General features: G+C 43.9%; 1 protein-coding gene across 2 annotated transcripts; it reads left to right on the top strand.

The window, feature by feature from the left end:
• The first annotated feature begins 1,611 nt into the window (after positions 1-1,611).
• Positions 1,612-26,653, top strand: SLC6A16 (solute carrier family 6 member 16). 2 transcript variants are annotated; one of them, XM_025366623.1, is made up of 13 exons: positions 1,612-1,785; positions 15,490-15,727; positions 15,758-15,998; positions 16,427-16,584; positions 16,771-16,897; positions 17,112-17,287; positions 17,525-17,635; positions 17,819-18,060; positions 21,889-22,075; positions 22,510-22,711; positions 23,137-23,296; positions 25,525-25,687; positions 25,899-26,653. In XM_025366623.1, the coding sequence occupies exons 2-13, from the start codon at positions 15,554-15,556 to the stop codon at positions 26,166-26,168; spliced, it is 2,211 nt and encodes a 736-aa protein (XP_025222408.1). In that variant the 5' UTR covers positions 1,612-1,785; positions 15,490-15,553; the 3' UTR covers positions 26,169-26,653. The 2 variants fall into 2 exon arrangements, with proteins under 2 accessions (XP_025222408.1, XP_025222407.1); XM_025366622.1 differs by adding an exon at positions 14,279-14,372 and having other exon boundaries at positions 1,616-1,785; positions 15,490-15,998.

Below are 26,653 nucleotides of genomic sequence, written 5' to 3'. Positions count from 1 at the left end.
TTTTAGTAGAGATGGGGTTTCACCATATTGGCCAGGCTGGTCTTGAACTCCTGGCCTCATGTGATCCGCCCACCTTGGCCTTCCAAAGTGCTGGGATTACAGGCATGAGCCACCATGCCTGGTCTGTCATAGCACTTAATACAATTTATAATCATGTAATTATTTGTGATTCATCATATATCTGTTTTCTTGTGTGAAGCAAAATGAGGGCAGGAATGGGGTCTATTTTGTTCTCTACACTATTCCCAGTTCCTAGCATTTAGTAGACTCTCGATAAATACGTGTTGAAGGATTGAATGATTCTCAAAAATTGTGATGAATTCTTACAGCACCCCCAAAATTTCCTCTTCATCTCTTTGTTCAATCATAACAATTTAAGCCTGTGATTCTCAAAGTGTGGCCCAGGGACTCCTGGGGGCTCGTGAAACACTTTTGGGGTTCCATGAGGTGAACATTATTTTCATAATACTACTAGGTTGTTATTTGCCTTTCACTCTCATTTCCTCTTTGAATATAGTAATGTTTGCCAGAAGGTACAAGACATGAACTATTTTGACACACTTGGTGTAGAAGCAGATATGAGAATCCAGCTGTCTTCTATGAAGCCAGACATTAAAGAGATTTGCAAAAATATAAAATGCCATTCTTCTCCCCAAAATTTCTTGAGACAGAGTCTTGCTCTGTCACCTAGGCTGGAGTGCAGTGGCAAAATCTTGGCTCACTGCAACCTCCACCTCCTGGGTTCCAATGAGTCTCCTGCCTCAGGCTCCTCAGTAGCTGGCATTACAGGCGTGTGCCACCACGCCCGCCTAATTTTTTTTTTTTACTTTTAGTAGAGACGAGGTTTCACAATGTTGGCCAAGCTAGTCTCAAACTCCTGACCTCGTGATCCACCTGCCTTGGCCTCCCAAAGTGTTGGGATTACAGGCGTGAGCCACCGCGCCTGGCCCCAAAATTTCTTTTGGTGTAGAAATTATAGTTATTTTAAATAAAAATGTTATTTTGACACATAATGAATTTTTAAACAATGATTATTTTAGAAATTTATTTTAATATTGATAGATACAACTTACATAAACATACAACCCATATAAATATAACTCATAAATTATTGGAGTCCTTAATAATTCTTAAGAGACCAGAAAGTATGAGAACGGATGACCTAAGCAAATCTTTGAGTTTTTTATTCTTGTCTGCAACTTAGTAGGCTTCTGAGCCCTCTTAAGGCAACGTCCCTCTCTGCCTTGTTGGACGCATATTTAAGGTTTGTTTTCTAGTAGGCGATCTTTAAGTAAGTGTGAAAGGTTTGAAGGCTAGAAGGAATGAATGAGATGATTCTCCCACTTCATCACCTCTTCTTCCTTACGTGGAAGTGGAAGCAAAGCGCATGCGTCAGAGAAGGGCCTTGTCTTAGAACCCTGCCTGAAGCGTGGCGTCGTGGGTGGATGGGATGGGATGGGATGGGGTGTGGTGCAGCGCGTGAGCAGTCAGAGGATGTGCGCACGTGCGTGCATGCAGGGAGAGACCAGCGAGTTGGGGAGTGTGGAGGGGCGAAAGCATTCACCATGGTACTGGGGAGAGACTGAGGGGGGGGGGGGCGGCGGCGCATGCGCAGAGAATCCGCGGGAAAGGCCGCGCGCCAGGCAGATCAAAGGGTGTTGCCCGAACCGATCCGTCGATGCCTGAAGGGGCCTGAAGAGGTTGCTAGGCTTCTCAGCTGGGGTTTCTTCACCCTCATTTTTGTCTGGCTGGACTGAAGAACCTGGCAGAAGCCTCGGGGCTCGGGTGAGGGTCACTTGGCCCAGGGAGCCCTGAAACGTTCCCAGATCTGGGGTGTGTGGGGCTGGGCGCCATTTTCCAGGCCCGGGCTCACTGGGCTCCCCTGACGGGTGACAGCTGGCTGGGAGCCTCCTGGTTGCTCTGGGCTCTGTGGAGCTGAGGAATCAAAGGGGTCCCTCCTTTACCCCCCCACGTAGGACACAAGACACTGTCTTCGGCTTTCCTCACTCCTCCAGTCTGAGTTTGAGCCAATTCCTTCACAGGCTTTGGCCATCAGTCCCTGCCTTTGGGGAAAGCCATCAGTGTCAACTGCCCGGGTGGCAGAAACCCGGGTCCAGCCCCTTCGCTGGTCTGTTAGGGAAGTTATTTTCTGCTTTTTGAAGAAATGGGACACCAGCTCCCTATTTTCCTTTTTTGGAGGTTATAGTTCCAGGGAAGGAGGTAATGTGAGGGGAATGGGCATTTCTGGGGGATCCTGAGCATTCCCCACAGGGCATGAGCTCAGGAGTTGCTTGGGATGACGGTGCAGGGACGCCATGGAGGGTTGCACCCATATGAGAGGAGGAGTCCGCCTGGGGCTCAAGGGGTTTTATGGGTGTTGGAAGTGGCCAGTTGGCCAAAACTCAGTTCTCTCACTTCCGTAAAGCTTGTTTTTAAGGACAACTATTCTAGAATGTGTTTAAGATACATGAATCTATTATTTTTTATTTATTTTTTTGAGATGGAGTCTCACTCTGTCACCCAGGTTGGAGTGCAGTGGTGTGATCTCGGCTCACTGCAACCTCTGCCTCCCAGGTTCAAGCAATTCTCCTGCCTCAGCCTCCCGAGTAGCTGGGACTATAGGCGCACGCCAGGCTGATCTCGAACTCCTGACCACAGGTGATCCACCCTCTCCAGCCTCCCAAAGTGCTGAGATTACAGGCGTGAACCCCCGCGCCCAGCCTGTTATTATTATTTTTATGAGACAGGGTCTCTCTCTGGCTCCCAGGCTGGAGTCCAATGGCACGATCACTGCTCACTACAGCCTCAAACTTCTGGGTTCAAGCAATCCTTCCACCTCAGCCTTTCAAAGAGCTGGGATTACAGGCTGAGCCACTACAGGCCTGGTTTTCACTTATTTTGGGTGTATACCCAGAAGTGGAATTGCTGGATCATATCGTAATTCTATTTTTAAGTTTTTGAGGCCGGGCGCGGTGGCTCAAGCCTGTAATCCCAGCACTTTGGGAGGCCGAGACGGGCGGATCACGAGGTCAGGAGATCGAGACCATCCTGGCGAACACGGTGAAACCCCGTCTCTACTAAAAAATACAAAAAAACTAGCCGGGCGAGGTGGCGGGCGCCTGTAGTCCCAGCTACTCCGGAGACTGAGGCAGGAGAATGGCGTAAACCCGGGAGGCGGAGCTTGCAGTGAGCTGAGATCCGGCCACTGCACTCCAGCCTGGGCGACAGAGCCAGACTCCATCTCAAAAAAAAAAAAAAAAAAAAAAAAAAGTTTTTGAGGAACCACCATAGTGTTTTCCATGGTGGTTGCACCATTTTACATTCTGACCAGCAAGGCATAAGGATTCCAATTTCTCCACATCCTCACCAACAGTTCTTATTTTCTGCCTTTTTATGTTAGCCATCCTAATGGATGTGAGGTGTTACCTCATTGTAGTTTTCGTTTGCATTTCCTTAATGATTAGTGACATCAAACATCTTTTCATGTGCTTTTTGGAGACTGGTATGTCTTCCTTGGAGAAATGTCTATTTAAGTCTTTTGCCCATTTTTGAATTGTGTTGTTTGTTGTTGAGTTTTAGGAGTTCTCTATATATTCTGAATATTAATCTCTTATTAGACATATGATTTGCAAATATTTCCTCCCATTCTGTGGATTGTCTTTTCACCCCTTTGATAGTGTCTCTTGATGCACAGATTGAAGTCCTGTTTGTCTGTTTCTTCTTTTGTTGCTTTTGCCTTTGGTGCCATATCCAATAATTCATTGCAGATCCACTATCATGAAGCTTTTGTCATATGTTTTCCTCTAAGAATTTTCTAATTTTAAGTGTTACATTTAGGTCTTTGGTTTATTTTGCGTATTTGTATGTGGTGTCAGGTAAGAGTCCATCTTTACTCTTTTGCATGTACATCATCCAGTTTTCCCAGCATCATTTGTTGAAAAGACTGTCCTTTACTCACTGAGTGGTCTTGGCACCCTTATAAAAAGTCATTTTTCCATATATTGTTTCTGGGCCCTCTATTCTGTTCCCTTAGTCTGTATCTTTATGCGGGTAACACACTATTTTGATTACTATAGCTTTGTAATATTTTTTGAAATCAGGAAATGTGAGTACACCAGCAGTTTTCTTCTTTTTCAAGATTATTTTGGCTATTCAGGGTCCCTTGAGATTTCATGTTAGTTTTAGGACGTGTTTTTCTATTTCTGCAAAAAATAAATAATAAAAAAAATTAAAAAGCTACTAAATCTGTAGATTGCTTTGGGTAACACTGACATCTTAACAGTGTTAAGTCTTCCAGCCCGTGAACATGGGATATTTTTCCATTTATTTATGTCTCCTTTAATCTTTTTCAGCAATGTTTTGTAGTTTTCTTTGTACATGTCTTTCACTTTCTTGGTTTTTTTTTTTTTGTTTTTTGTTTTGTTTTTTTTTTTTTTTGAGATGGAGTTTCGCTCTTATTGCCCAGGTTGGAGTGCAATGGCACAATCTTGACTCACTGCAACCTCTGCCTCCCGGGTTCAAGCAATTCTCCTGCCTTAGCCTCCTGGGTAGCTGGGATTACAGGTGTGTACCACCATGCCCGAGTAACTCGGCAATGGAGTCGGGGTTTCTCCATGTTGTTCAGACTGGTCTCGAACTCCCGACCTCAGGTGATCCCCCGCCTTGGCCTCCCAAAGTGCTGGGATTACTGGTGTGAGCCACCGTGCCTGGCCAAGTTAATTCTTAAGTATTTTATTCTTTCTGATGCTATTACAAATTGAATTGTTTTCATAATTTTACTTTCAGATTGTTCATTGTTAGTGTATAAAAATGCAACTGAGTTTTGATTGTTGACTTTGTATCCTGCTACTTTGCTGAATTCATTTATTAGCTCAAAAAATTTTTTGGTGAAATTTTTAGGATTTTCTACGTATAAGATCATATCATCTTTCTAATTTGGTTTTCTTTTATTTATTTATATTTTTGCCTAATTTCTTTGGCTAGCACTTCCAGTACTATGTTGAATAAAAGTGGCAAAAGTGGGCATTCTACGCTTGTTTCTAATCTTAGAGGGAAAGCTTTCAGTCTTTCATCATTAAGTATGACATTTGCTGTGAATTTTTTGTATACGGCTGTTATGTTGGGATATTTTCCTTTTTTTTTCTGAGACATGGTCTCATTCTGTCACCCAGGCTGGAGTGTAATGGTGTCGTCATGGCTCACTGTAGCTTTGACCTCCTGGGCTGAAGTGATTCTCCCACCTCAGCCTCTTGAGTAGCTAAAAAAAATTTTTTATAGAAGTGAGGTCTCATTATGTTGCCCGGGCTGTTTTTTTTTTGTTTATTTTTGTTTGTTTGTTTTTTGAGATGGAGTCTTGCTCTGTCACCCAGGCTGGAGTGTAGTGGTATGATCTTTGCTCACTGCAACCTCTGCCTCCGGGGTTCAAGTGATTCTCCAGCCTTAGCCTCCCAAGTAACTGGGACTACAGGTGCATGCCACCACATCTGGCTAATTTTTGTATTTTTAGTAGAGATTGGGTTTCACCATGTTGGCCAGGCTGCTCTTGAACTCCTGACCTCAGGTGATCCACCTGTCTTGGCCTCCCAAAGTGCTGGGATTACAGATGTGAGCCACTGCACCTGGCCCCAGGCTGGTCTTGAACTCCTGGATTCAACTGGTCATCAGGCCTCCCAAAGTGGGGATTACAGGCATGAGTCACCATGCCCAGCCATATTTTCCTTTAACTCCTAGATTGTTGAGTTTTTTTTTTTTTTAATCATGAAAGGGTATTGAGTTTTGTCAAATGTTTTTTCTGCGTCAATTGAGATGATCATGTTTTTCTTTCATTCTGTTAATGTGGTGTATTATATTGATTGATTTTTGTATGCAGAACCATCCTTGCATTCCAGGAATAAATCCCACTTGGCATGGGGTATAATCCTTTTAATATGCTGCTGAATTAGGTTTGGTAGTATTTTGTTGAGGATTTTTGCATCAAAGTTCATAATGAATATTAGTCTGTAGTGTTCTTTTCTTGTAGTGTCTTTGTATGGCTCTGGTATTAGCACAATGTTGGCCTCATAGGATGAATGAGGAAGTGTTCCCTCTCTAATTTTTTGGAAAAGTTTGAGAAGGATTGATATTAATTCATTAAAGGCTTGGTAGAATTCACCCATGAAGCTATCAGGTCCAGAGCTTCTCTTTGTTGAGAGATTTTTGATTGCCAATTAAATCTCCTTACTAGTTATAGATCTATTCAGATTTTCTGTTTCTTTGTGATTTAGTCTTAGTAGATTTTGTATTTGTAGGAATTTGTCCATTTAATCTAGGTTATCCAGTTTATTGGAGTACAGTTGTTCATAGGTTCATAGTACTCTCTTATAATCCTTCCTATTTCTGTAGAATTGGTAATAATGTCCCCATTTTCATTTCTGATTTTAATAATTTGAGTCTTCTCTTTTTTTCGTAGTACATCTAGTTAAAGGTTCGTCAATTTTGTCGATATTTTTAAAGAACCAACTTTTGAATTCTGTATTGTTTTTCTATTCTCTATTCATCTCTGCTTTGGATTTAGTTTGCTTTTCTAGTTTCTTAAGTTTTAGAGTTAGGTTATTGATTCAAGATCTGTTTTTTTTTTTTTTTTTGAGAGGGAGTCTTACTCCGTTGCCCAGGCTGGAGTGCAGTGGTGTGATCTTGGCTCACTGCAACCTCCGCCTCCTGGGTTGGGTTCAAGTGATTCTCGTGCGTCAGCCTCCTAAGTAGCTGGGATTACAGGTACCCACCACCACGCCCAGCTAATTTTTGTATTTTAGTAGAGATGGGGTTTCAGTATGTAGGTCAAGCTAGTCTTGAACTCCTGACCTCAGGTGATCCACCCGCCTCAGCCTCCCAAAGTGCTGGGATTACAGGCGTGAGCCACTGCGTCCAGCCTCTTTTTCATTTTTTAATGTAACCATTGATAGTTATAAATTTCCCCCTTAGCATTGCTTTTGTTGCTTCCCATAAATTTTAGTATGTGTGTTTTTGCTTTCATTTATCTGTATTTTCTAATTCACCTTGTATTTTCTTCTTTGATCCATTTGTTGTTTAAGAGTGTGTTTAATTTCCATAAATTTGTAAAAGTTTCAGTTTTACTTGTTTTTTTCTTTTTTTTTTTGAGACGGAGTCTCGCTCTGTCACCCAGGCTGGAGTGCAGTGGCCGAATCTCAGCTCACTGCAAGCTCCACCTCCTGGGTTTACACCATTCTCCTGCCTCAGCCTCCTGAGTAGCTGCGACTACAAGCGCCCGCCACCTCGCCCTCGGCTAGTTTTTTGTATTTTTTAGTAGAGATGGGGTTTCACCGTGTTAGCCAGGATGGTCTCGATCTCCTGACCTCATGATCCGCCCGTCTCGGTCTCCCAAAGTGCTGGGATTACAGGCCTGAGCCACTGTGCCTGGCCTCAGTTTTACTTTTGTTATTCATTTCTAACTTCATCCTATTGTGGCTAGAGAAGCTATTTTGTATGGTATTTATCTTTCTAATTCTGCTGAGAAAAAAAAAGGAAATTTGTGGCCCACAAATTTGTGGTCTATCCTGGAAAATGTCCCATGTGCACTTGAGAAGAATGTGTATGCTGCTGCTGTTGGGTAGAGTGTTCTGAATGTATCTGTTAGATCTAGTTGGTTTATTGTGTTAAGTCTATTTCCTTGCTTATCTTCTGTCTGCTGGTTCTATCCATTGTTCATAGTGGGATATTAAAGTCTACAATTATTGTAGAACTGTCTTTTTATCCTTTCAATTATGTGAGTCTTTTCTTCATATATATATACACATATATACACATATATACACACACATATATACATATATACATATACACACATATATACATATATACATATATATATGAAGGAATTAGTAAAGAAGAAGAGTTGGTCAACATACAGCAGGTTCATCTCATTGTACAAATGTAAGTTTCTCAAGCTTCAGTTCTTTGGGCATCTGGCTCGTTGGAAAAATTGGTCCGGTTTCATTTTCATATCCTTCCTTTATTTTGGACCTCCAGTTACACATTTTAGGCCATTTGATATTGTCCCACAGTCACTAATGCTCTGGTAATTGCTTTCAGTCTTTTTTTTTTTTTTCTTTGTGCTTCATTTTGGATTGTTTCTATTGCTATATCTTCAAGTTCACTGATTTATTAAAATCTGCCAGTAATCTTCAGTGAAATTTTCATTTCAGGTGTTGTATCATCTCTAGAAGTTCTATTTGATTTTTAAAATATATCATGGCCAGTCATGGAGTCTTGTGGCTGTAATCCCAGCACTTTGGGAGGCCGTGGCAGGCAGATCACATGAGGTCAGGAGTTCGAGAGCAGCTTGGCCAACATGGCAAAACCCTGTCTCTACTAAAAATTAAAAAAAAAAAAAAATTAGCCAGGTGTGGTGGTGCACACCTGTAATTCCAGCTACTTGGAAGGCTGAGGCAGGAGAATTGCTTGAAATGTGGAGGCAGAAGTTGCAGTGAGCTGAGATCAGTGTAGGCAACAGAGTGAGACTCCATCTCAAAAAAGAAAATATCTATCTGTCTAGCTAGCTAGCTATCTGATATTTCCTCATTCTGTTCATGCTTTCCTTTTAAGTCCTTGACCATACTGAGCATATTTGTAAGAGCTATTTTAGTGTTACGATGTGTTAATTTCGTTAGTCAATCATTTCTGGTTTTGTTTTCTAATTATGGGTGACTTTTCCTGCTTCTTTGCATGTCTAGTAATTTTTGACTAGATGATTGACATGATTTTTTTGTTGTTCAGTGCTAGGTTTGTCTGCATTATCTTAAGGAATGTTGGCCTTTGTTGTGACATGCAGTTACTTGAAGATCAGTTTCGGCTCTTTAAGAGTTGCTTTTAAGACTTTTTTTTTTTCCTTCCCCAGGTCTAAAGTAGTCCTACTACTAGAACTAGAGCTAGTTTATGCCACCTTGAATGTTCCAAGTATTCAGTAAAGTCTCTCCATACTGGCTGGTGGAAACTTAAGTAATTCTTCTTGTTCTTCAAGTTCTAGGAATTGTTTTACCTATAGTTCCTCAGCAATTTTCTTTCCTTGGAATTTACTCTTTGCCTGTTCTTATGAAGTTTCATAAGAATACATGTGCAGGTTGATATTTAGCTAATGGCTCAAAGTATTTTATCCAGATTCCTAGAGCTTTTTCTCTGTGGCTCCCTTTTGTTGAGTACTTAGCCCAGATAATTCTAGTCACCTAAGCCTTCCTGAACTGATTTTTGCCTCAAGTACTGAGACTGCCAGGCTCTGTTTGTATTCTTCCTCCTGTGCCAAAGTTTGGAAATCAGTAGCAGAAAAACAGGGCAATGATGCAATTAGTTACCTTGTTTTTTGGCCTTTTTTTTTTAGAGATTGCAATGCTGTACTGCCTTTGTTTAATATGTGAAAATAGTTGTTTCAATTATTTGTACAGTTTTGTAGTGTTTTTGTGGAGGTAAGTCCAGACACTGTTTTGCTTTCATGGTCAAAAGTGGAAATTTCTTCTCCCCACTTTTATCTGGATCCTGTATATCCTTCATCTCTGTTTTCTTAAAATTATTTTTAATTAATTTAATTAAATTATTATTATTATTTTGGAGATAGGATCTTACTCTATTGCCCAAGCTGTAGTGCAGTGGTACGATCTTGGTTCACTGCAACCTCCCTCTCCTGGAGTCGAGTGATTATCTCACCTCAGCCTTCTGAGTAGCTGGGGCTACAGGCGTGTCCCACCATGCCTGGCTAATTTTTGTATTTTTTGGTAGAGATGGGGTTTCACCATGTTGGCCAGGCTTGTCTTGAACTCCTGACCTCAAGTGATCCTCCCACCTCAGCTTCTCAAAGTGCTGGGATTACGGGCATGAACCACTGCACCTGGCCTATTTTATTTTATTTTTTTTAGAGAATGGGGTCCCACTCTGTTGCTCAGGCTGGAGTTCAGTGGTATGATCATAGCCCACTGCAACCTTAAACTCCTGGGCTCAAGCAGTCCTCTCCACTTAGCCTCCCAAATAGCTGGGACCACAGGCATGTGCCACTATGCCTGGCTAATTTTAATTTTAATTTTTTTTTTTTTTTTTTTTTGGTAGAGATAGGTTTTCACTGCATTGTCAAGGCTTATCTTGAACTCCTGGCCTGAAGTGATCCTCCTGCCTTGGCCTCCCAAAGTACTAGGATTACAGGCATGAGCCCATGTCTGGCCTATCCTTCGTCATTCTTGTTCTCGTATTGCTCAATTTAGCTTTACTCACAGGAATTTCTCCTCATTGTGGCTTGTGGGTTGGAAAAGATCCCTGGTTGGTTAATTTTAAAAGTTCATAGAATCTAGCCTGCCCTGGTCCCTTCAGTTTCTATTGTAGACTCCATGCACTCAACTGTTATTGATTAGGCAAGGCATCTTCTAGTTTTAGCTGCTGTTCTCTAATAGGCTTTCCATGATTTCTGCTGAGTACCTGTTGATTATTTTGAGAGGTCTGTTTCCCTGCATCTCACCCCCAGGTCTGTCAGGTGTTGTCTTGCTTCCTTTGTTTCCTTCCACACAGATGCTGATTCTTCACAGGTCTGTGGCTCTTGTGGTTTATTCTCATAGACTTGTATTTTGGGGTTTATCTTGGTATCGTAAATATTATCCATGGATTTTGGGCTTGCAATCTAGTAGAACTACTTGTTTTCATGTGGGTATTTGGGAAGATTTTAAAACGATGTTGCTGTTATTGCCATTACCTCCCCAGGATTTTACTCTATATTTTAAAAAAATTTAAAAGTGGCATTAAAAATTTTTGTTTTCTAATTATGTATTGCAAGCATAGACATATAATTAATTTTCATTTATTGCCATTTGCATACAACAATCTTGCTAAATTATTTTATTAATTTAAATAATTTATCTATAGTATTTTGGATCTTGCACAGATATATCATCTGTGAATAGTGAGTTTTGTTTAATCTTTGTCTTTTGTTCCCCTTGCTTTACTGTGCTATCTAAAATATTTAATGCAATGGGAAGGAAGTGCTGATAGCTGTTTTCATTGATTGTTCTTGATTTCAAAAGTAAAGCTTTCCTCATTTCACTATTAAGTATGTAGCTATGTTTAAGCATACGTTCACTATTAAGTATGATCATTTTTGTTTTTTGAGAGGTACCATTTATCAGGGAAATTATTCCTGGTTTGCTGAAAGTTTTTCTCTTTAAATCATTATTGTATGTTGCACTTCATGAAATGTTTTTCCTCTATTTCTTGAGATGATAATATTTTTCTTCTTTATTATATCAGTGTGGCTAATTATATTGATTTTCTTTAGTGGAATGCTTTGAATCATTTCTACTAAGAGTTTTTTGCTTTGTAGTTACCATGAAGCTTACATAAAACATCTCCTGCCTCAGCCTCCCAAAGGGCTAGGATTACAGGCATGAGCCACCATGACCAGCCCCAAAGGCTGGATTTTTGTACCTAATTTTTTCTTCAGCCTTTTCTCCCCTGCATGGTTTCCTGCTTCTCTCTTAATCTTATGGAAGCATCGTTTGTCTCAGGGAGACGCCCGTCAACCCACTGCATTTCTCTTTGGAGTGGCCCACCTGTTGTTGCATTCTCTGGCATATAGCTTCTGGAAGCCATTGGTTCACTGGAGCAGAAGGTCTTTGGCAAGTGATTGTTTTTATTTCCCACAAGTTGCTGGGAAAGTATTTACTTCCTGAAACATTGAACCACTTTGCCAGGAAAAAGAGATGTGAACTGACTCCTCAGTGATTACAGTTTGGTCCTGTTTCTTGTTTATGTAGCAGAAGTTTCTCTGTTTTTGACATGAGGATGGAACCTATTTTTCAGAAATGATGCAGATATCCCCATATTTGTAATATTTTAAAATCATTTGTGTTTTTTGTTGTTGGGTAGGGGGAGATTGTGGGTAAGTTTGGAGATTGGTGTTCATGTGACTATCTTTCTTAGAAGAAACTTCCTTTTTTTTGATAGTGAATTGTAGGAGTGGCAGGTGCTTGGAAGTTTAAAAAATTAAAAAAAATTTTGACATAATTTCAGACTTACAACACTTCCATCTTTCCTTGTCTTCATTGACTGTGACATTTTTACTGAGTACAGGCCAGCTATTTTACAGAATGTACTTCAATTTAGATTTGTTTTCTGATGTTTCCTCACGATTGGAGTTTTGTTACACGTTTTTGGCAGGAATCCCACAGAAACGATGTTGTGCTCTTAATGCGTTGTATCAGGCGTTATATGATATCAGTTGACTATTATTGGTTAAGGTAGTGTGTAACACTCTAAAGATAGTATTTTCTTGTTTTTTTGGGGGGGATATCTTGTGGGGAGATACAGTAATACTGTGCAATTATCCTGTCCCCATCAAATTTTCATCATCTTGTGTTAGCAACCATTGATGATTCTTCTTGAATCAGTTATTACTCTGGTAGTTTCCAAACAATGATTTGTTAAAAAGACATCTTTATTGAGGTATGATTGACATGTAAAAAACTGTACATATTTAATGTGTACAACTCGATTAGTTTGTGATAAGCAATTACCTTCTAATTCATCGTTCCTTGTACATGTATTAGTTTGTGTTCTACTGTAAGGAAGAGATTTTCCTTTTCCTGAGTTGTATCCCTGTGGATTCATAGATTGTTTTAGTCTGTTGGTTCTCATCTGTTACTATTATTTATTTTGATGTTCTTATTTGTCCAGATTTGGCTGATGAGGGCTTCTTCAATTGGATTTCTTTGTCCGTGATGATCTTTTTACTTTCACTTATCAATACATATTTTTTCTTGATTATGATTATTGTTATTATTATTTTTTGAGATGGAGTCTAGCTCTGTCGCCCAGGCTGGAGTGCAGTGGTGCCATCTCGGCTCACTGCAAACTCCACCTTCCCGGTTCATGCCATTCTTCTGCCTCAGCCTCCCAAGTAGCTGGGACTACAGGCACCCACCACCGTGCCTGGCTAATTTTTTGTATTTTTAGTAGAGACGGGGTTTCACCGTGTTAGCCAGGATGGTATCGATCTCCTGACCTCGTGATCCACCCGCCTCGGCTTCCCAAAGTGCTGGGATTACAGGCATGAGCCACCACACCCGGCCGATTATTATTATTTTTTTGAGACGGAGTCTTACTCTGTCATCCAGGCTGGAGTACACTGGTACAATCTTGGCTCATTGCAACCTCTGCCTCCCGGTTCAAGTGATTCTCCTAAGTCAGCCTCCCTAGTATCTGGGATTACAGGTGCCTGCCACCATGTCTGGCTATTTTGTTTTTGTATTTTTGGTAGAGATAGGGTTTCACCATGTTGGCCACGTTGGTCTCAAACTCCTGACTTCAAGCGATCCACGTGCCTTGGCCTCCCAAAGTGCTGGGATTACAGGTGTGAATCACCACACCTGGCCATATTTTTCTTGATTATTAAAGTAATACAGGTGAGTGGGGAATGGTGGCTTGTGCCTGTAATGCCACCTACTCTGGAGGCTGAGGCAGGAGACTCACTTGAGCACAGGAGTTCGAGGCCAGTCTGAGCAACATAGTGAGACTCCCATCTTGAAAAAAACTTTTAAAAATTAGCTAAGTATGGTGGCACATGCCTATAGTCCTAAGTACTTTGGAGGATAAGGTGAGAGGATCCTTTGAACCCAGGAGTTCAAGGCTGCAGTGAACTATGGATCATGCCACTGCATTCCAGCCTGGGTGACAGAGTGAGAACCTGTGTCTGAAAAAAAAGTAATACAAGATTTAAAAAAATGTAATGTAAAATCAGGGATAAGGATATAAACATACTTGTAGCCATCATCACTTTTTTTTTTTTTTTGAGACAGGGTTGCCCAGGCTGGAGTGCAGTGGCGCGATCTCGGCTCATTGCAACCTCTGCCTCCTGTGTTCAAACGATCCTCTGGCCTCAGCCTCCTGAGTAGCTTGGATTACAGGCATGAGCCACTGCGCCCGGCCTGATCATCTTCTCTATATTGATGTATTTCCTTTCAACCTTTCATTGCGTTTTTAAATGTAGTAGAGATAGAACTAAAGATAGAAATTTGTATCTTAGTTTTATATTTTTAACCTGTAATTGAATTATAAGCATTTTCTTGAGTAACAAAGAGCTCTTTGGAAGCTGTGTCTCAGAAGCAATTATCCATGTCACCCAAATGTGCCAGTGCTGCCTTGAGGCCCACCTACTGCCTCTGCTTTTGGAAAGCATGCTCCTTCCCCCACTGAAAGAAAACTCCAGTTTCCCCTCTCTCTTCCTCTCTTTCACGTAACTTTTTTTCTTTTTCAGCACACTCCGTGCCCGTTTTCTTGTATTTGAAGAGCCAACAGAAGTTCAGAGTGGCAGGAACTTGGAGACCAAGGAGAATAGCCCCAGATGCAAGGTAGAACACCATCCTTTTGCTGGAGATAGAGCAGTAGGTGGAGCTGGAGAATGAATAAATTAACAATCAATAGGTAATAAAATCAGGAGATGAGAAATGCCGTGAAGTAGAGAGAGCAGCGGGCAGGTAGCTGCTATTTTAGATAGGTGGACAGGGAAGGCATCTCTGGTGAGGCTATATTTGAGTTAAAGATCTGAGTGTTTTACAGATTAGAAAGCTCAGAAAGGTAAAGTAACTTTTCTAAGGCAGATTTAGTATTAAATTAGTTTAGTTTTGTTTCATTTTTAAATTCAGAAGCCCTCTATAAATAGTACTTCAGTGTTCTTAGAAACCCTTTGATTTCAGGCTGGCTGCAGTGGCTCACACCTGTAATTCCAGCACTTTGGGAGGCTGAGGTGGGCGGATCACTTGAGGTCAGGAGTTCAAGACCAACCTGGCCAACATGGCAAAACCCCATCTCTACTAAAAATACAAAAATTAGTCAGGTGTGGTAGTGGGCACCTGTAATCCCAGCTACTTGGGAGGCTGATGCAGGAAAATCACTTGAACCCAGTAGGTGGGGAAAAAAAAATCCTTTGATTGCAGGGATTCCTGACTTTTGGGTGTGTCTCTCTCTTTCCCTATGCCGTGCAAGAAAACATTTCTGTTTTGTTTTGTTTTGTTTTGTTTTGGGATGGAGTCTCACTCTGTCTCCCAGGCTGGAGTGCAGTGGCCTGATCTCGGCTCACTGCAACCTCTGCCTCCCGGGTTCAAGTGATTATCCTGCCTCAGCCTCCGAGAAGCTGGGATTACAAGTGCCGACCACCACACCCAGCTAATTTTTGTATTTTTAGTAGAGACGGGGTTTCGCCATGTTGGCCAGACTGGTCTCGAACTCCCAACCTCAGGTGATCCACCTGCCTTGGCCTCCCAAAGTGCTGGGATTACAGGCGTGAGCCGCCACGTGAAAACATTTCTAAGAAGTGAAACTTATGCAGGAGACTTTTTTGTGCTTTGAATGTCAGTGGTGGTTGGGATAGAAATAAAGTTTGCTTTGAGGAGATGTTGAGGATTGTTTTGTAACTCAGTAGTTACTTGACTCTAAAATCTATAATCTACAGTTTTTGGTGTCCTGCAGGTCTGTTCAGGAAGATGAACCCTCCCTTGCAGAAGCTGGAGCTGCCCCAGGGAGTCTGTCTGGGATGAAGACAGAGGCCCAGCCTTCGACATCCTCGCTGGCAAACACCTCGTGGACTGGCACAGTGATTTCTGACACTGTCCCAGGAAGTCAAACATGGGAAGACAAGGGTCCATATACCTGGTCTGCAGCATCTGGGACCTCAGAGGCCCAAGTTTCAGCAGCCCGGGTTTCAGAGGCTAAGGCCTGGGAGGCTCATGTTTTTGAGGCTCAGGCCAGGGCCAGTCAGCCAAAGCAAATTTCTGTATTGGAGGCGGCAACTGCCTCAATCCTGAAACAGAAATCCACGTACGAGAAGGTGCAGATGACAGAGAAGAAAGAGAATGAGGTCCTCCTTGCCCGTCCATTCTGGTCCAGCAAAGCTGAGTACATTCTGGCTCAGGTGGGCTTCTCTATGAAGCCATCTTGTCTCTGGCGCTTTGCCCACCTGTGGCTTAACAGTGGAGGCTGTAAGTCTGGGGACCAGGAAACCTGAGTCCACAAGGGGCAAGCAGGACAGAGTCCTGTCCAGGCTTTAACCGTGAATGTTTCTGAGATATGTAGAGACCAAAGACCTGGTGCTCTGAGCAGGATAGGAGCCAGGTCCCTGGACACCTAAAATCATGAGAGGTGTAGAGGTTCAGGGTATCTGAACATGGGGATGGCAAAGCTTGAGGCCTGGGTCCAAGGTGGGCTGGAAACTAGGTACTCTGGTCTTCCAGGAATTGGGGGCCAGAAGACTGGACACTTGGGACCGTGAGGGATGTAGACATGGGTGAGCCCTGATGCCTGTGACCCTGGGGGAGATCGCTGGTAGGGAGAATGTTTTCCTGGGCTCCTGGAGTCCAGGCACTGAAAGGACATGGTTCTCAGAGTCCCCCCTGAATCCTCTTCGCAGGCAGTTTCGCCGCCATCTACATCTTCATGCTGTTCCTGGTCGGGATTCCTCTTGTCTTCCTGGAGATGGCAGCCGGTCAGAGCATGCGTCAGGGTGGCATGGGTGTATGGAAGATCATTGCCCCCTGGATTGGTGGTGTGGGGTATTCTAGCTTCATGGTGAGGAGCCCATGGCTGCCCAGGCCTGACTTTTACACCCCACCCGCATCCCAACCCTCCTCCTGAAATGCGCCCCATGAATACCTCCATGGGTCAGATCCCTTTGGTTCCCCAATCCTCTGTCAAATCCCCTCCCTTTTCCTGTCCCTGCTCTTCCTCCCCAGCCATGTCCTCCTTGGCCCCCAGGTGTGTTTCATCCTCGGCCTGTACTTCAATGTGGTCAATTCCTGGATCATCTTTTACATGAGCCAGTCCTTCCAGTTTCCCGTTCCATGGGAGAAATGTCCCTTAACGATGAACTCCAGTGGCTTTGGTGAGGAGGAAGTGAAAGAACAGGAGAAGGGAAAATGGAGAAGTAGAAGTAGAAGAGAATTTGGAAGAGGAGAGAGTGGGGAGGGACAAAGAAGAAGAAGAAGAAGGAAAAAGAAATGGGAGAGGGAAAGAGAAAAGGGAGGCGGGAGAGGGGATAAGGAAGAAGGAGGGGGTACTTTGTCTAGCAGGCATGTCTAAAGCCAGGTCCCCCCCAGATCCTGCATGTGAACAGACAGCACCCTCCATATACTTCTGGTACCGGCAGACCTTGAAGGCCTCAGACAGAATCGAGGATGGCGGGTCACCAGTCTATAGTCTGGTCCTGCCCTTCTGTGTTTGCTGGTGTCTTGTTGGTGCTTTCATGATCAATGGGCTTAAGTCCACGGGGAAGGTGAGCCACCAGTATTAGATTCCTTGAAATTCTCAGATGCTTTAGCCCTTACCTCACTTTGTTACTTGTTGATCTCCTAATCTCTTGCTCCTCTGGCCTTTTACTCCCACTGGCCCCTGACTCTTGCTGAAGGCTTTCTTCTAACTCCTACTCATTTCTGACTCGGAACTTTCGATCCCTCCTGTTGATTGACCCCTACTGGTACACAGGTGCTGATATGTCCCACTCTCAATTCAGGTGATCTGTGTCTTGGTACTGCTGCCTTATTTCATCATCATTGGTTTCTTCATCCGGAGTCTGCTGCTGGAAGGGGCAAAATTTGGCCTTCAACAGTTGGTAGTTGCCAAGGTGAAATCTGTCTCCTCAATCCTCCATTAGGCCTTGTAGGGCACCACAGCTGCCTGTTCTTAGAGCTTCCTGTCCCCATTCTTTCCTTCTGCATCTCCCTCTCCCCTCCCTGCAACATTTCTATTATAGTTGTCCTCTGCTGCTGCTTTTACAACCCCCTTATGCTTGTCTTCTCTCTTTCAGATATCGGATGTGTACAATGTGAGTGTGTGGTCTGTAGCAGGGGGTCAAGTTTTGTTTAACACAGGCATAGGCCTTGGCTCTGTTGCCTCCTTAGCCTCCTACATGCCCCAGTCCAACAACTGTCTCAGTGATGCCTTTCTCGTGTCTGTGATAAACCTGCTCACTTTGTTGATTGTCACATCTTTCAACTTCTCTGTCCTGGGCTTCTGGGCGACAATCATCACACATCGCTGCTGTGAGAGGTAAGGCCAGCCCCCTTGTGGAGGGTCCCAGCCCCAGGGAATTTTCAAACCCGGAGACCCTAACCTTAAAGGCACTGCAGAGATCCACGTTCACACATTTCGACCTTGGGTGCACTTGCATACCTTCCCCATAGCTAAAAATGGAGACAATAGAATCTCCTATCATGTATTATCCTTCTCAGAGCCTTTTGTCACCCTAGAAAGAAATCTTCAAACTGAGAGATTGCCAGCTCTCCACCTCAGAGTGGATATGCTAACAGGGATATACTGAAAATGGCAAACATTGAAGGCTACTCTAATCCCAGATACACAACAAAATAGCATCCAAGACCACACCACCCAGAGACCCTTCCAAGGCTATCCTTGGAAAAATGGAGAGGTGAAAGGCCCCATCCTTAACTGTCAACTCCTGAATTGGGGATTTCTGTCAATCTATCAGAAACTCCAAAAGGATTCTCTGTACTAGAACCTTAATTGTCTGATCACCCCTGTTTCTTATTTTTCTTATTTTTAGGCATTAATTTCAAAAACATCCATCAGACATTTAGGAAGTATTCTTTCTATACCACAGAGACTTGGACAGGTGAATCTGACCACAGTCCTTGTTTCATTAAGTTTTCAATTTTGGAGGGAGAAGGAAAGGAGAGAATGAGACAGCCAAAAACTTATGCTAACGGGTAACTGAAGTGATAGGTGGGGACAGGAGACAGCCATTAATTCTGTTTGGGCTAGTCAGATGGGGCCTTCCAGAGGAGGCAACCCTGAATTGAATTTCTCCCAGTAGTCTTTTTTTTTTTTCTTCCTCCTCCTCTTCCTTTCTCTCCCAGAGTAGGTTTTTTTGTTTGTTTTTTTAGTTTAAATTTTTTAGAACGGGGTCCTGCTACATTGCTCAGGCAGGTCTTGAACTCCTGGGCTCAAGTTATCCTCCTGCCTCTGCCTTCCAAAGAGCTGGGATTACAGGCATGAGCCACTGCTTCCGGCCTCTCCTAGTAATCCTAACCCTCCCAAATAACCACCATTTTCTTCTAGAAGATGCCTGGGAATATACATGTGTGCGTGTGCAAGAGTTCTTGACAGCATATAGTTAGGAAAGGAATTGCTAAGTAGGGTGTGCTCACCTTCAGTTTTATCATATATTGTCTGGTTTTCAAAGTGGTGTAATGCATTACCCTCCCATCAAGGATGTGTGAGACTTCACTTGTTCTACTTTTTGCACAACACTTGATTAAACTTGGTTGGACTTTTAAATTGTTTCCAGTCTGGTGGGAGTGTAATGGTAACTTTTTGGGTATTTTCAAAAGAAACCTTTTATTATGAGCTATTACATACATATGTAAAAATGCATAAAACAAGGCTGGGAGCAGTGGCTCGCGCCTGTAGTGCCAGCTCTTAGGGAGGCCGAGGTGGGAGGATTGCTTGAACCCAGGAGTTTGAAGCCAGCTGGGTGAGACACCGCCTCTAACAGAAAAAAAAAAAAAAAAAAAGAAAAAAAAATGTATAAAACAATGTACAGTGTAACGAACTATGAAGTAAGCATCACTTGTATTAAGAACTAGAATAACCCTAGCTGCTCTCCATGTATCTTTTTCTAATCATAATCCCTTTACTGCTTCCCAGAGGTTAACCATCATAAAAGTCAGGATACTGGTTATTATATTGCTTAGTAGATATGCATACATACATGATCAAATATAAAGAAAAACAAGCCCGGGTGCGTGGGCTCACGCCTATAATCCCAGCACTTTGGGAGGCTGAGGAGGGTGGATCACAAGGTCAGGAATTTGAGACCAGTCTGGCCAATATGGTGAAACCCCATCTCTACTAACAAATACAAAAATTAGCCAGGGGTGGTGGCACACACCTGTAGTCCCAGCTACTCAGGAGGCCAAAGCAGGAGAAGCACTTGAACCTGGGAGGCGGAGGTTGCAGTGAGTGGAGATTGCACCAATGCGCTCCAGCCTGGGCGACAGAGCGAGTCTCCATCTCAAAAAAGAAAAAGAAAAAGCCTGCTGTGGTGTTAACTGGGATTGCATCAAATCTGTAGATCATCTCTGAACCAGCTTTCCTTGCATTCCCGGTTGTGGAGAAGGGCCAGGGGCAAAGCTTCTGCTTCATTTTTATTGCGAAGGTGTAGCCCTTTGAAGTTGTCAGATTTAAGTGGGGAACTTCTGTTCTGATCCTTATTTTGGGCAGGCTCTGGTGCTTTATATCTGGCCTCCATGGCCCCCTTTTGTATCTGAAAAGTCTTTTTTTTTTTTTTTTTTGAGACGGAGTCTCGCTCTGTCGCCCAAGCTGGAGTGCAGTGGCCGGATCTCAGCTCACTACAAGCTCCGCCGCCCGAGTTTACGCCATTCTCCTGCCTCAGCCTCCCGAGTAGCTGGGACTACAGGCGCCTGCCACCTTGCCCTGCTAGTTTTTTGTATTTTTTAGTAGAGACGGGGTTTCACCGTGTTAGCCAGGATGGCCTTGATCTCCTGACCTCGTGATCCGCCCGTCTCGGCCTCCCAAAGTGCTGGGATTACAGGCTTGAGCCACTGCGCCCGGCCGTCTGAAAAGTCTTAAAATTGGAAACTGCAGGTCTAGTTTATTGCATTTTGCATACATCTTTGGGACAAAGTATATTTGGAAGTCCCCTTTCTCCACTGCTTTGCCTGTACTTCAGTTTTTGCCTGATGATTCCTTATTATCTTGTCAACGTTTTTATTTCATTAGAAGATTTAAAAATATCTTCCAGGCTGGGCACAGTGGCTCATGCCTGTAATCCCAGCACTTTGAGAGGCCAAGGCAGGCGGATCACCTGAGGTCGGGAGTTCAAGACCAGCCTGACCAACACAGAGAAACCATGTCTCTACTAAAAATACGAAAAAATTAGCCAGGCATGGTGGTGCATGCCTGTAATCTCAGCTACTCGGGAGGCTGAGGCAGAAGAATTGCTTGAACCCAGGAGTCGGAGGTTGCAGTGAGCCAAGATTGCGCCATAGCATTCCAGCCTGGACAACAAGAGCAAAACTTGGTCTAAAAAAAAAAAAAAAAATCCCTCCAGCCTTTTAAATTATTTCCAGTGAGAAAATTGGTTCAAATCTCTAGCTTATTACTGGAATAGCATATAGTATTTTATTTTCTAAAATGTGATCAAACTCTACTTGCTTGCCTTTTGCTTTTATCAGTGAATCTTGGCAAGCTGTCCATTGCAGTTCTTACAGAGCAATGAGCTGAAGTTTTAAGGGTTTGTAGGAGTTAGCCAAGTGAAGAATGGTGGTGGGGGTGGAGTTGGTATTGTGTGTGAGAGGGTATGATGGGCCTTGAAATTGTAAGTAGTTAAATCTGGCCAGAACATGGAATGTGAAGAGAGCCATAGGGACATGTGAGGCCAAAATGGTCAGCAGGGCTCACATCAAAAAGTCGAACCAGCAGCTGCTCTCACACAGCACAACTCCATGGGAACATTGTCATCATAGTCTCTGTGCCCCCAGACATGCTGTAACAGGAGGTTTAGAAAGCTGGCTTTTACCCGTTAGTCTCAGCCAAGAGGGAAGGTAGACAGTGAAGAAGAAACCCCATCACTAGAGCAGAGACCACTGAGTCCCCAAGAAGACTGTAGAAAATGCTTCTCCTAGGCTCTCCCATGGTCGTAAATTCTCCAGGATTACACAAACGAATTCACGACCCTGAAGGGCGGGTGCCTTCTAGGTTTCATCCCAGGCTCTATCTTACCCAGATCACTAATGCTAAGCCAGTGATAGCCATTTTTATCTTGAAGATAAAGGAAAAGGAGACCATCTCCTGCTGGGCCAAATGGTTCAATTTGATTCAACCCCCTATCCCCAGGAATGCTGAAATACTTTTAAAGCTGATAAACCTAGGGAAACTGCCTCCTGACGCCAAGCCCCCTCTCGACCTGCTTGACAACCCGACCTCCATCTACAACACCTGGCTCAATGGCCTTCCCCAGCACATCAAAAGCATGGTTCTCCGCGAGGTGACTGAATGCAACATAGAGACTCAGTTTCTTAAGGTCAGTAAAAAAAACTGAGTCTGAAAGCCCTTGGCACAACAGAAATTTTAGCTTTTATTAGCACGAGAAAAAATCCCAGAAGCACCAGGATAATCTGTGGCGCTTAGTAATACGAAGTACTATAGTTTGCAGAACGGCCTTCCAAGCATAATGCTAGCTGGATTGATTTTTCCATGTCAGAAAAATCAATGACTCCTTCCCTCCTATCATTCAGGAGTCTGCTCACATGTCACCTTATCGGAAGGGCCCTCCCTGAAGTCGTATCTGGATTGGTGCCCACACACTCCCACTATGGGCTGGCTTGGCGATCTGATTTTCTCAGTGATCCAGGGATTTTCAGTTTTCCAGGGAAGATAGAGTGCATACTTGTCTATATTTTTTTGTTATTGTTTAGTTCAATGACACTTCAACACCTGTTTGTTCTCTCTTTGCAGGCTAGCGAGGGCCCAAAGTTTGTATTCCTGTCCTTTGTTGAAGCCATGTCCTTCCTTCCTCTGTCTGTCTTCTGGTCTTTTATCTTCTTCCTGATGTTGCTGACCATGGGGCTGAGCAGCGCAATAGGGATTATGCAGGGCATCGTTACTCCACTCCAGGACAACTTCTTTTTCTTCAGGAAACATACAAAGCTGCTCATAGGTACTCTGACCTAGGCCCGACCCCTGACACCACTGGGATTTTTTTTTGGGACAGGGTCCCTGTAGTCCAGGCTGGTGTGCAGTGGTGTGATCTTGGCTTACTGCAACTTCTGCCTCCTGGGTTCAAGTCATCCTCCCACCTCAGCCTCCCCAGTAGTTGGGACCGTAGGCATGCGCCACCACGCCTGGCTCAGTTTTGTAGTTTTGGTAGAGACGGGCTTTCACCATGTTGCCCATGCTGGTCTCAGACTTCTGGGCTTAAGCAATCTGCCCACTTCAGCTTCCCAAAATGCTTGGATTACAGATGTAAGCCACCACGCCCGGCCACCACTGGGTCTGCCACCAGTCCTGGTCTATGACCTCTACTTAGCCCTTGTCACCCAGCCCTGACTTCTAACCTTGATCCAGATCTCATGTTTTCTCCAGTGGGACTCTTTCTGCTCATGTTCGCGTGCGGCCTCTTCTTCACTCAACCTTCAGGCAGCCACTTCATCAAACTGCTGAGTAACCACTGGATAGTCTTCCCCATCATCGTCATTGCCATATTGGAAACCATGGCTGTATTCTGGGCCTATGGGGCCAGGAGGTGAAGTCCTAAGCCCAGGTTCTCACAAAGCATGGGACTATCGGGAAGGTTGACCCCTTTCTTGTTGCCTCCACTGTTGCCCAACTAGTGTGACATAGGGACTCTTAATTTCAGAGCCTTCTGGGAAACCTTTTTATTCATTCATCCATTTTCACATACATTTTGGGTGCTGCATATGTGCCAGGCACTGTTTTAGTCATCAAGGATAGGAGCATTGAACAAAAGAAGTATTCCTATTCTCAGAAAGCTTACATTTTAGTGGTCTAGAGAGACAATAACCAATTAGCAAATAAAGAATAAAAACATTGAGAATGAATATAAGTGATAGGAAGAATCAAAGGGTGAGGTCAGATGGCCCGTAGTGGGAGTGTGTGTGGGCACCCATCCAGGTCAGACTTCAGGGAGGGACTTTCTGATAAGGTGACATGTGAGCAGACTCCTGAATAATAGGAGGGAGGGAGTCATGACAAGACTTTGAGGAAAGTGCTCCCTGCAGGGAAACAGAAATTACCAAGGCCAGAGGAAACATAATGCCTAGAGTTTTTGAGAAAAAAGGAAGTCAGAGGCTGGAATAGAAGATATTAGGAGATGGTGCTAGAGAAATGATGGGGGCCAAATCATGTAGGGTTTTGTAAGCCACTATAGGAGTCAGCTTTGTATGCAGAATAAGAGACGAAGCATTGGAAGGTTTTGAGTAGGAGAATGACATTTTCAGGTGGGAGTTGCCATTATTAGATTTGTTTTTTAAAAAGGTATCTATGGCTGCTGTGTGGAGAATAGATCAGGAAGGGTCCAGAGTGAAGCCAGGATAAGAGTTGGAAGCTATGTAATATTTCTTTTGTTTTTGTTTGTTTTTTTCTTTTTGAGATGGAGTCTTGCTCTGTTACCCAGGCTGGAGTGCAGTGGTGTGATCTCAGCTTACTGCAAACTCTGCCTCCCGGGTTCAAGCAATTCTCCTCCCTCAGCCTTCTGAGTAGCTGGGATTACAGGCATGCGCCACCACACCCAGCTAATTTTTGTATTCTTAGTAGAGATGGGGTTACACCATGTTGGCCAGGCTGGTCTCGAACTCTTGACCTCGTGATCACCTGCCTCAGCCTCCCAAAGTGCTGGAATTACAAGCATGAGTCACCCCTGCCTCATGAAGGCTATGTAATATTTCAAATGAGAGCTAAGAATGGCTTGGTCAAAAGTAGAAGAATTGTGGATTAAGAGAAGTGGTCTGATTCTGGAAGGTAGAGCTACCTGGGAAAGAGAACAAGATAATCTGGGAGCGAGACCTGGAAGACATAACTGTGGAATGTAAGTCTATAGTAGAGGTAGCCGAGGAAGCTCTGGGGACACAGATGATTAGTTAAGGAAGACTGGAGAGTTAGGGAAGGTGGCCTAGAGAAGAGGATGCTTGGCCGGGCGTGGTGGCTCAAGCCTGTAATCCCAGCACTTTGGGAGGCCGAGACAGGCGGATCACGAGGTCAGGAGATCGAGACCATCCTGGCTAACCCAGTGAAACCCCGTCTCTACTAAAAAAATACAAAAAAAAACTAGCCGGGTGAGGTGGTGGGCGCCTGTAGTCCCAGCTGCTCGGGAGGCTGAGGCAGGAGAATGACGTGAACCCGGGAGGCGGAGCTTGCAGTGAGCTGAGATCCGGCCACTGCACTCCAGCCTGGGCGACAGAGTGAGACTCCGTCTCAAAAAAAAAAAGAGAAGAGGATGCTTGAGCAGAGCCTGGACAGATGAATAGGTGGAGATAGGGTGATGGGTACCCTAGACCAAAAGACCCCACTTGTATATTTATTGAAATTGAGAATATGTACTAAAGGAGACTCGATAGGTGGCTGAAATAAACTAGATACATTCCCCAGGGGCCAAATGCCACTTTCTTTTATCCGTGTTGTTCACTGCTAGATATCCAGCACTTAGAAGAGTTCCTGGCACATCATAGACGTTCTGATATTTATGGGATGAATGAAAGAGACTTGACCTTTCTTCTGAGGCCATTGGATACCCATGGAAAGTTCTTGAGCAGGAGAGGGGTGTTTGGAAAATTTTCTTGGGTTGGGATAGACGACAGACTGACTAGGGAGAAGATGAGAGAGGACAAGACTTGAGATGAAACAGGAGATTAGAGATACAATAGAATGTTTGAAAGATGCCAAGGTTGGGCTGGCCCTGCCTCCAAGGTGGTGAGGCCTAACTGGGCATCCCACACTCTGGTGGCCCTTCCCCAGGTTCCTTGCAGACCTGACGATCCTGTTGGGCCACCCCATCTCTCCCATCTATGGTTGGCTGTGGGCTTGTGTGTGTCCAGTTGTGCTGCTTATCCTGTTTGTGACCGTGATGGTTCGTCTTTGTATGAAGCCGATCACCTACATGTCCTGGGACTCAAGCACTGTGAGCCTCCCCCAGGACCCAGAACCCCTTTGGGAGTGGGGGCCAGACCTTTCAATTCACTCTGGGTGAAAGAACCCAGTCATCTCATTCTCTTATGCCGGAAGACTCATGGGTTTTCTGCTTTAGTTCCCCACCCACCCTTCCCCTCCACAACTCTTCCTCTTCTCTTGGGGATTTTGATATTCTGAACCTTTTTCCCATCTCTCCACAGTCAAAAGAGGTGCTTCGACCATACCCACCATGGGCACTGCTCTTGATGATCACCCTTTTTGCCATTGTCATCCTCCCCATCCCTGCATACTTTGTATACTGCCTCATACATAGGATTCCCTTCAGGCCCAAGAGCAGAGACAGGCCTATTACAGCCTCCACATCCCTACCCCTAAGTCACCAGCTAACACCCAGTAAAGAGGTTCAAAAGGAAGAAATTCTACAAGGTGATGAAACAAAGTACCCATCAACCTCTCATGTGACTTCTTAACTTCATTCATTTGGCTTCACATCACATATCCCTTAGAACAGATCCAGTGGGCAACTCTTAATATCAGCTTGCAACTGTTGATGTCCCTGGATCCAGAACCACTTTTATTTCCAAGAGGAGGGCGTTCTTTGGAGGGGGTTCATAGGGCCTGGTCTTGCAATCCCCTCCTTGGTCCCATCTTATCTGGTGACCACCATCATTGTTTTCCCCATCATCTTCCTCAACACACATACATGTACAACTTATATACAATACTAGTGATGTCTACCAGTCCTGCTACTTCTGGGGTGCCTGTCACCTGGAATGGAGCTGGAGGAGTAATGCTGTTGGTCAATAAATCAGTCTACATTAACTCCAGGATGTAAGCAGATCTTTTTTTTCTATAGATGTCTCAGATGTTCAGTTTTCCTGTCACAAGGCTTCCAGTCTGTATTAGTTCATTTTCACACTGCTAATAAAGACATACCTGAAACTGGAAACAAAAA

The sequence above is a fragment of the Theropithecus gelada genome, chromosome 19, assembly GCF_003255815.1.
Source record: "Theropithecus gelada isolate Dixy chromosome 19, Tgel_1.0, whole genome shotgun sequence".
Lineage (NCBI taxonomy): Eukaryota > Metazoa > Chordata > Mammalia > Primates > Cercopithecidae > Theropithecus > Theropithecus gelada.
The sequence above is the reverse complement of the archived record's forward strand: the minus strand, read 5'-3'. Positions and strand labels throughout refer to the sequence as shown.

Coding starts and splice junctions, on each gene's coding strand:
- SLC6A16 (XM_025366622.1), top strand. CDS start 15,554: ATGAAGACAGAGGCCCAGCCTTCGACATCCTCGCTGGCAAACACCTCG. Junction 17,288..17,524: donor GGCTTAAGTCCACGGGGAAG/GTGAGCCACCAG, acceptor CTCTCAATTCAG/GTGATCTGTGTCTTGGTACT. Junction 18,061..21,888: donor ACACATCGCTGCTGTGAGAG/GTAAGGCCAGCC, acceptor CCCTATCCCCAG/GAATGCTGAAATACTTTTAA.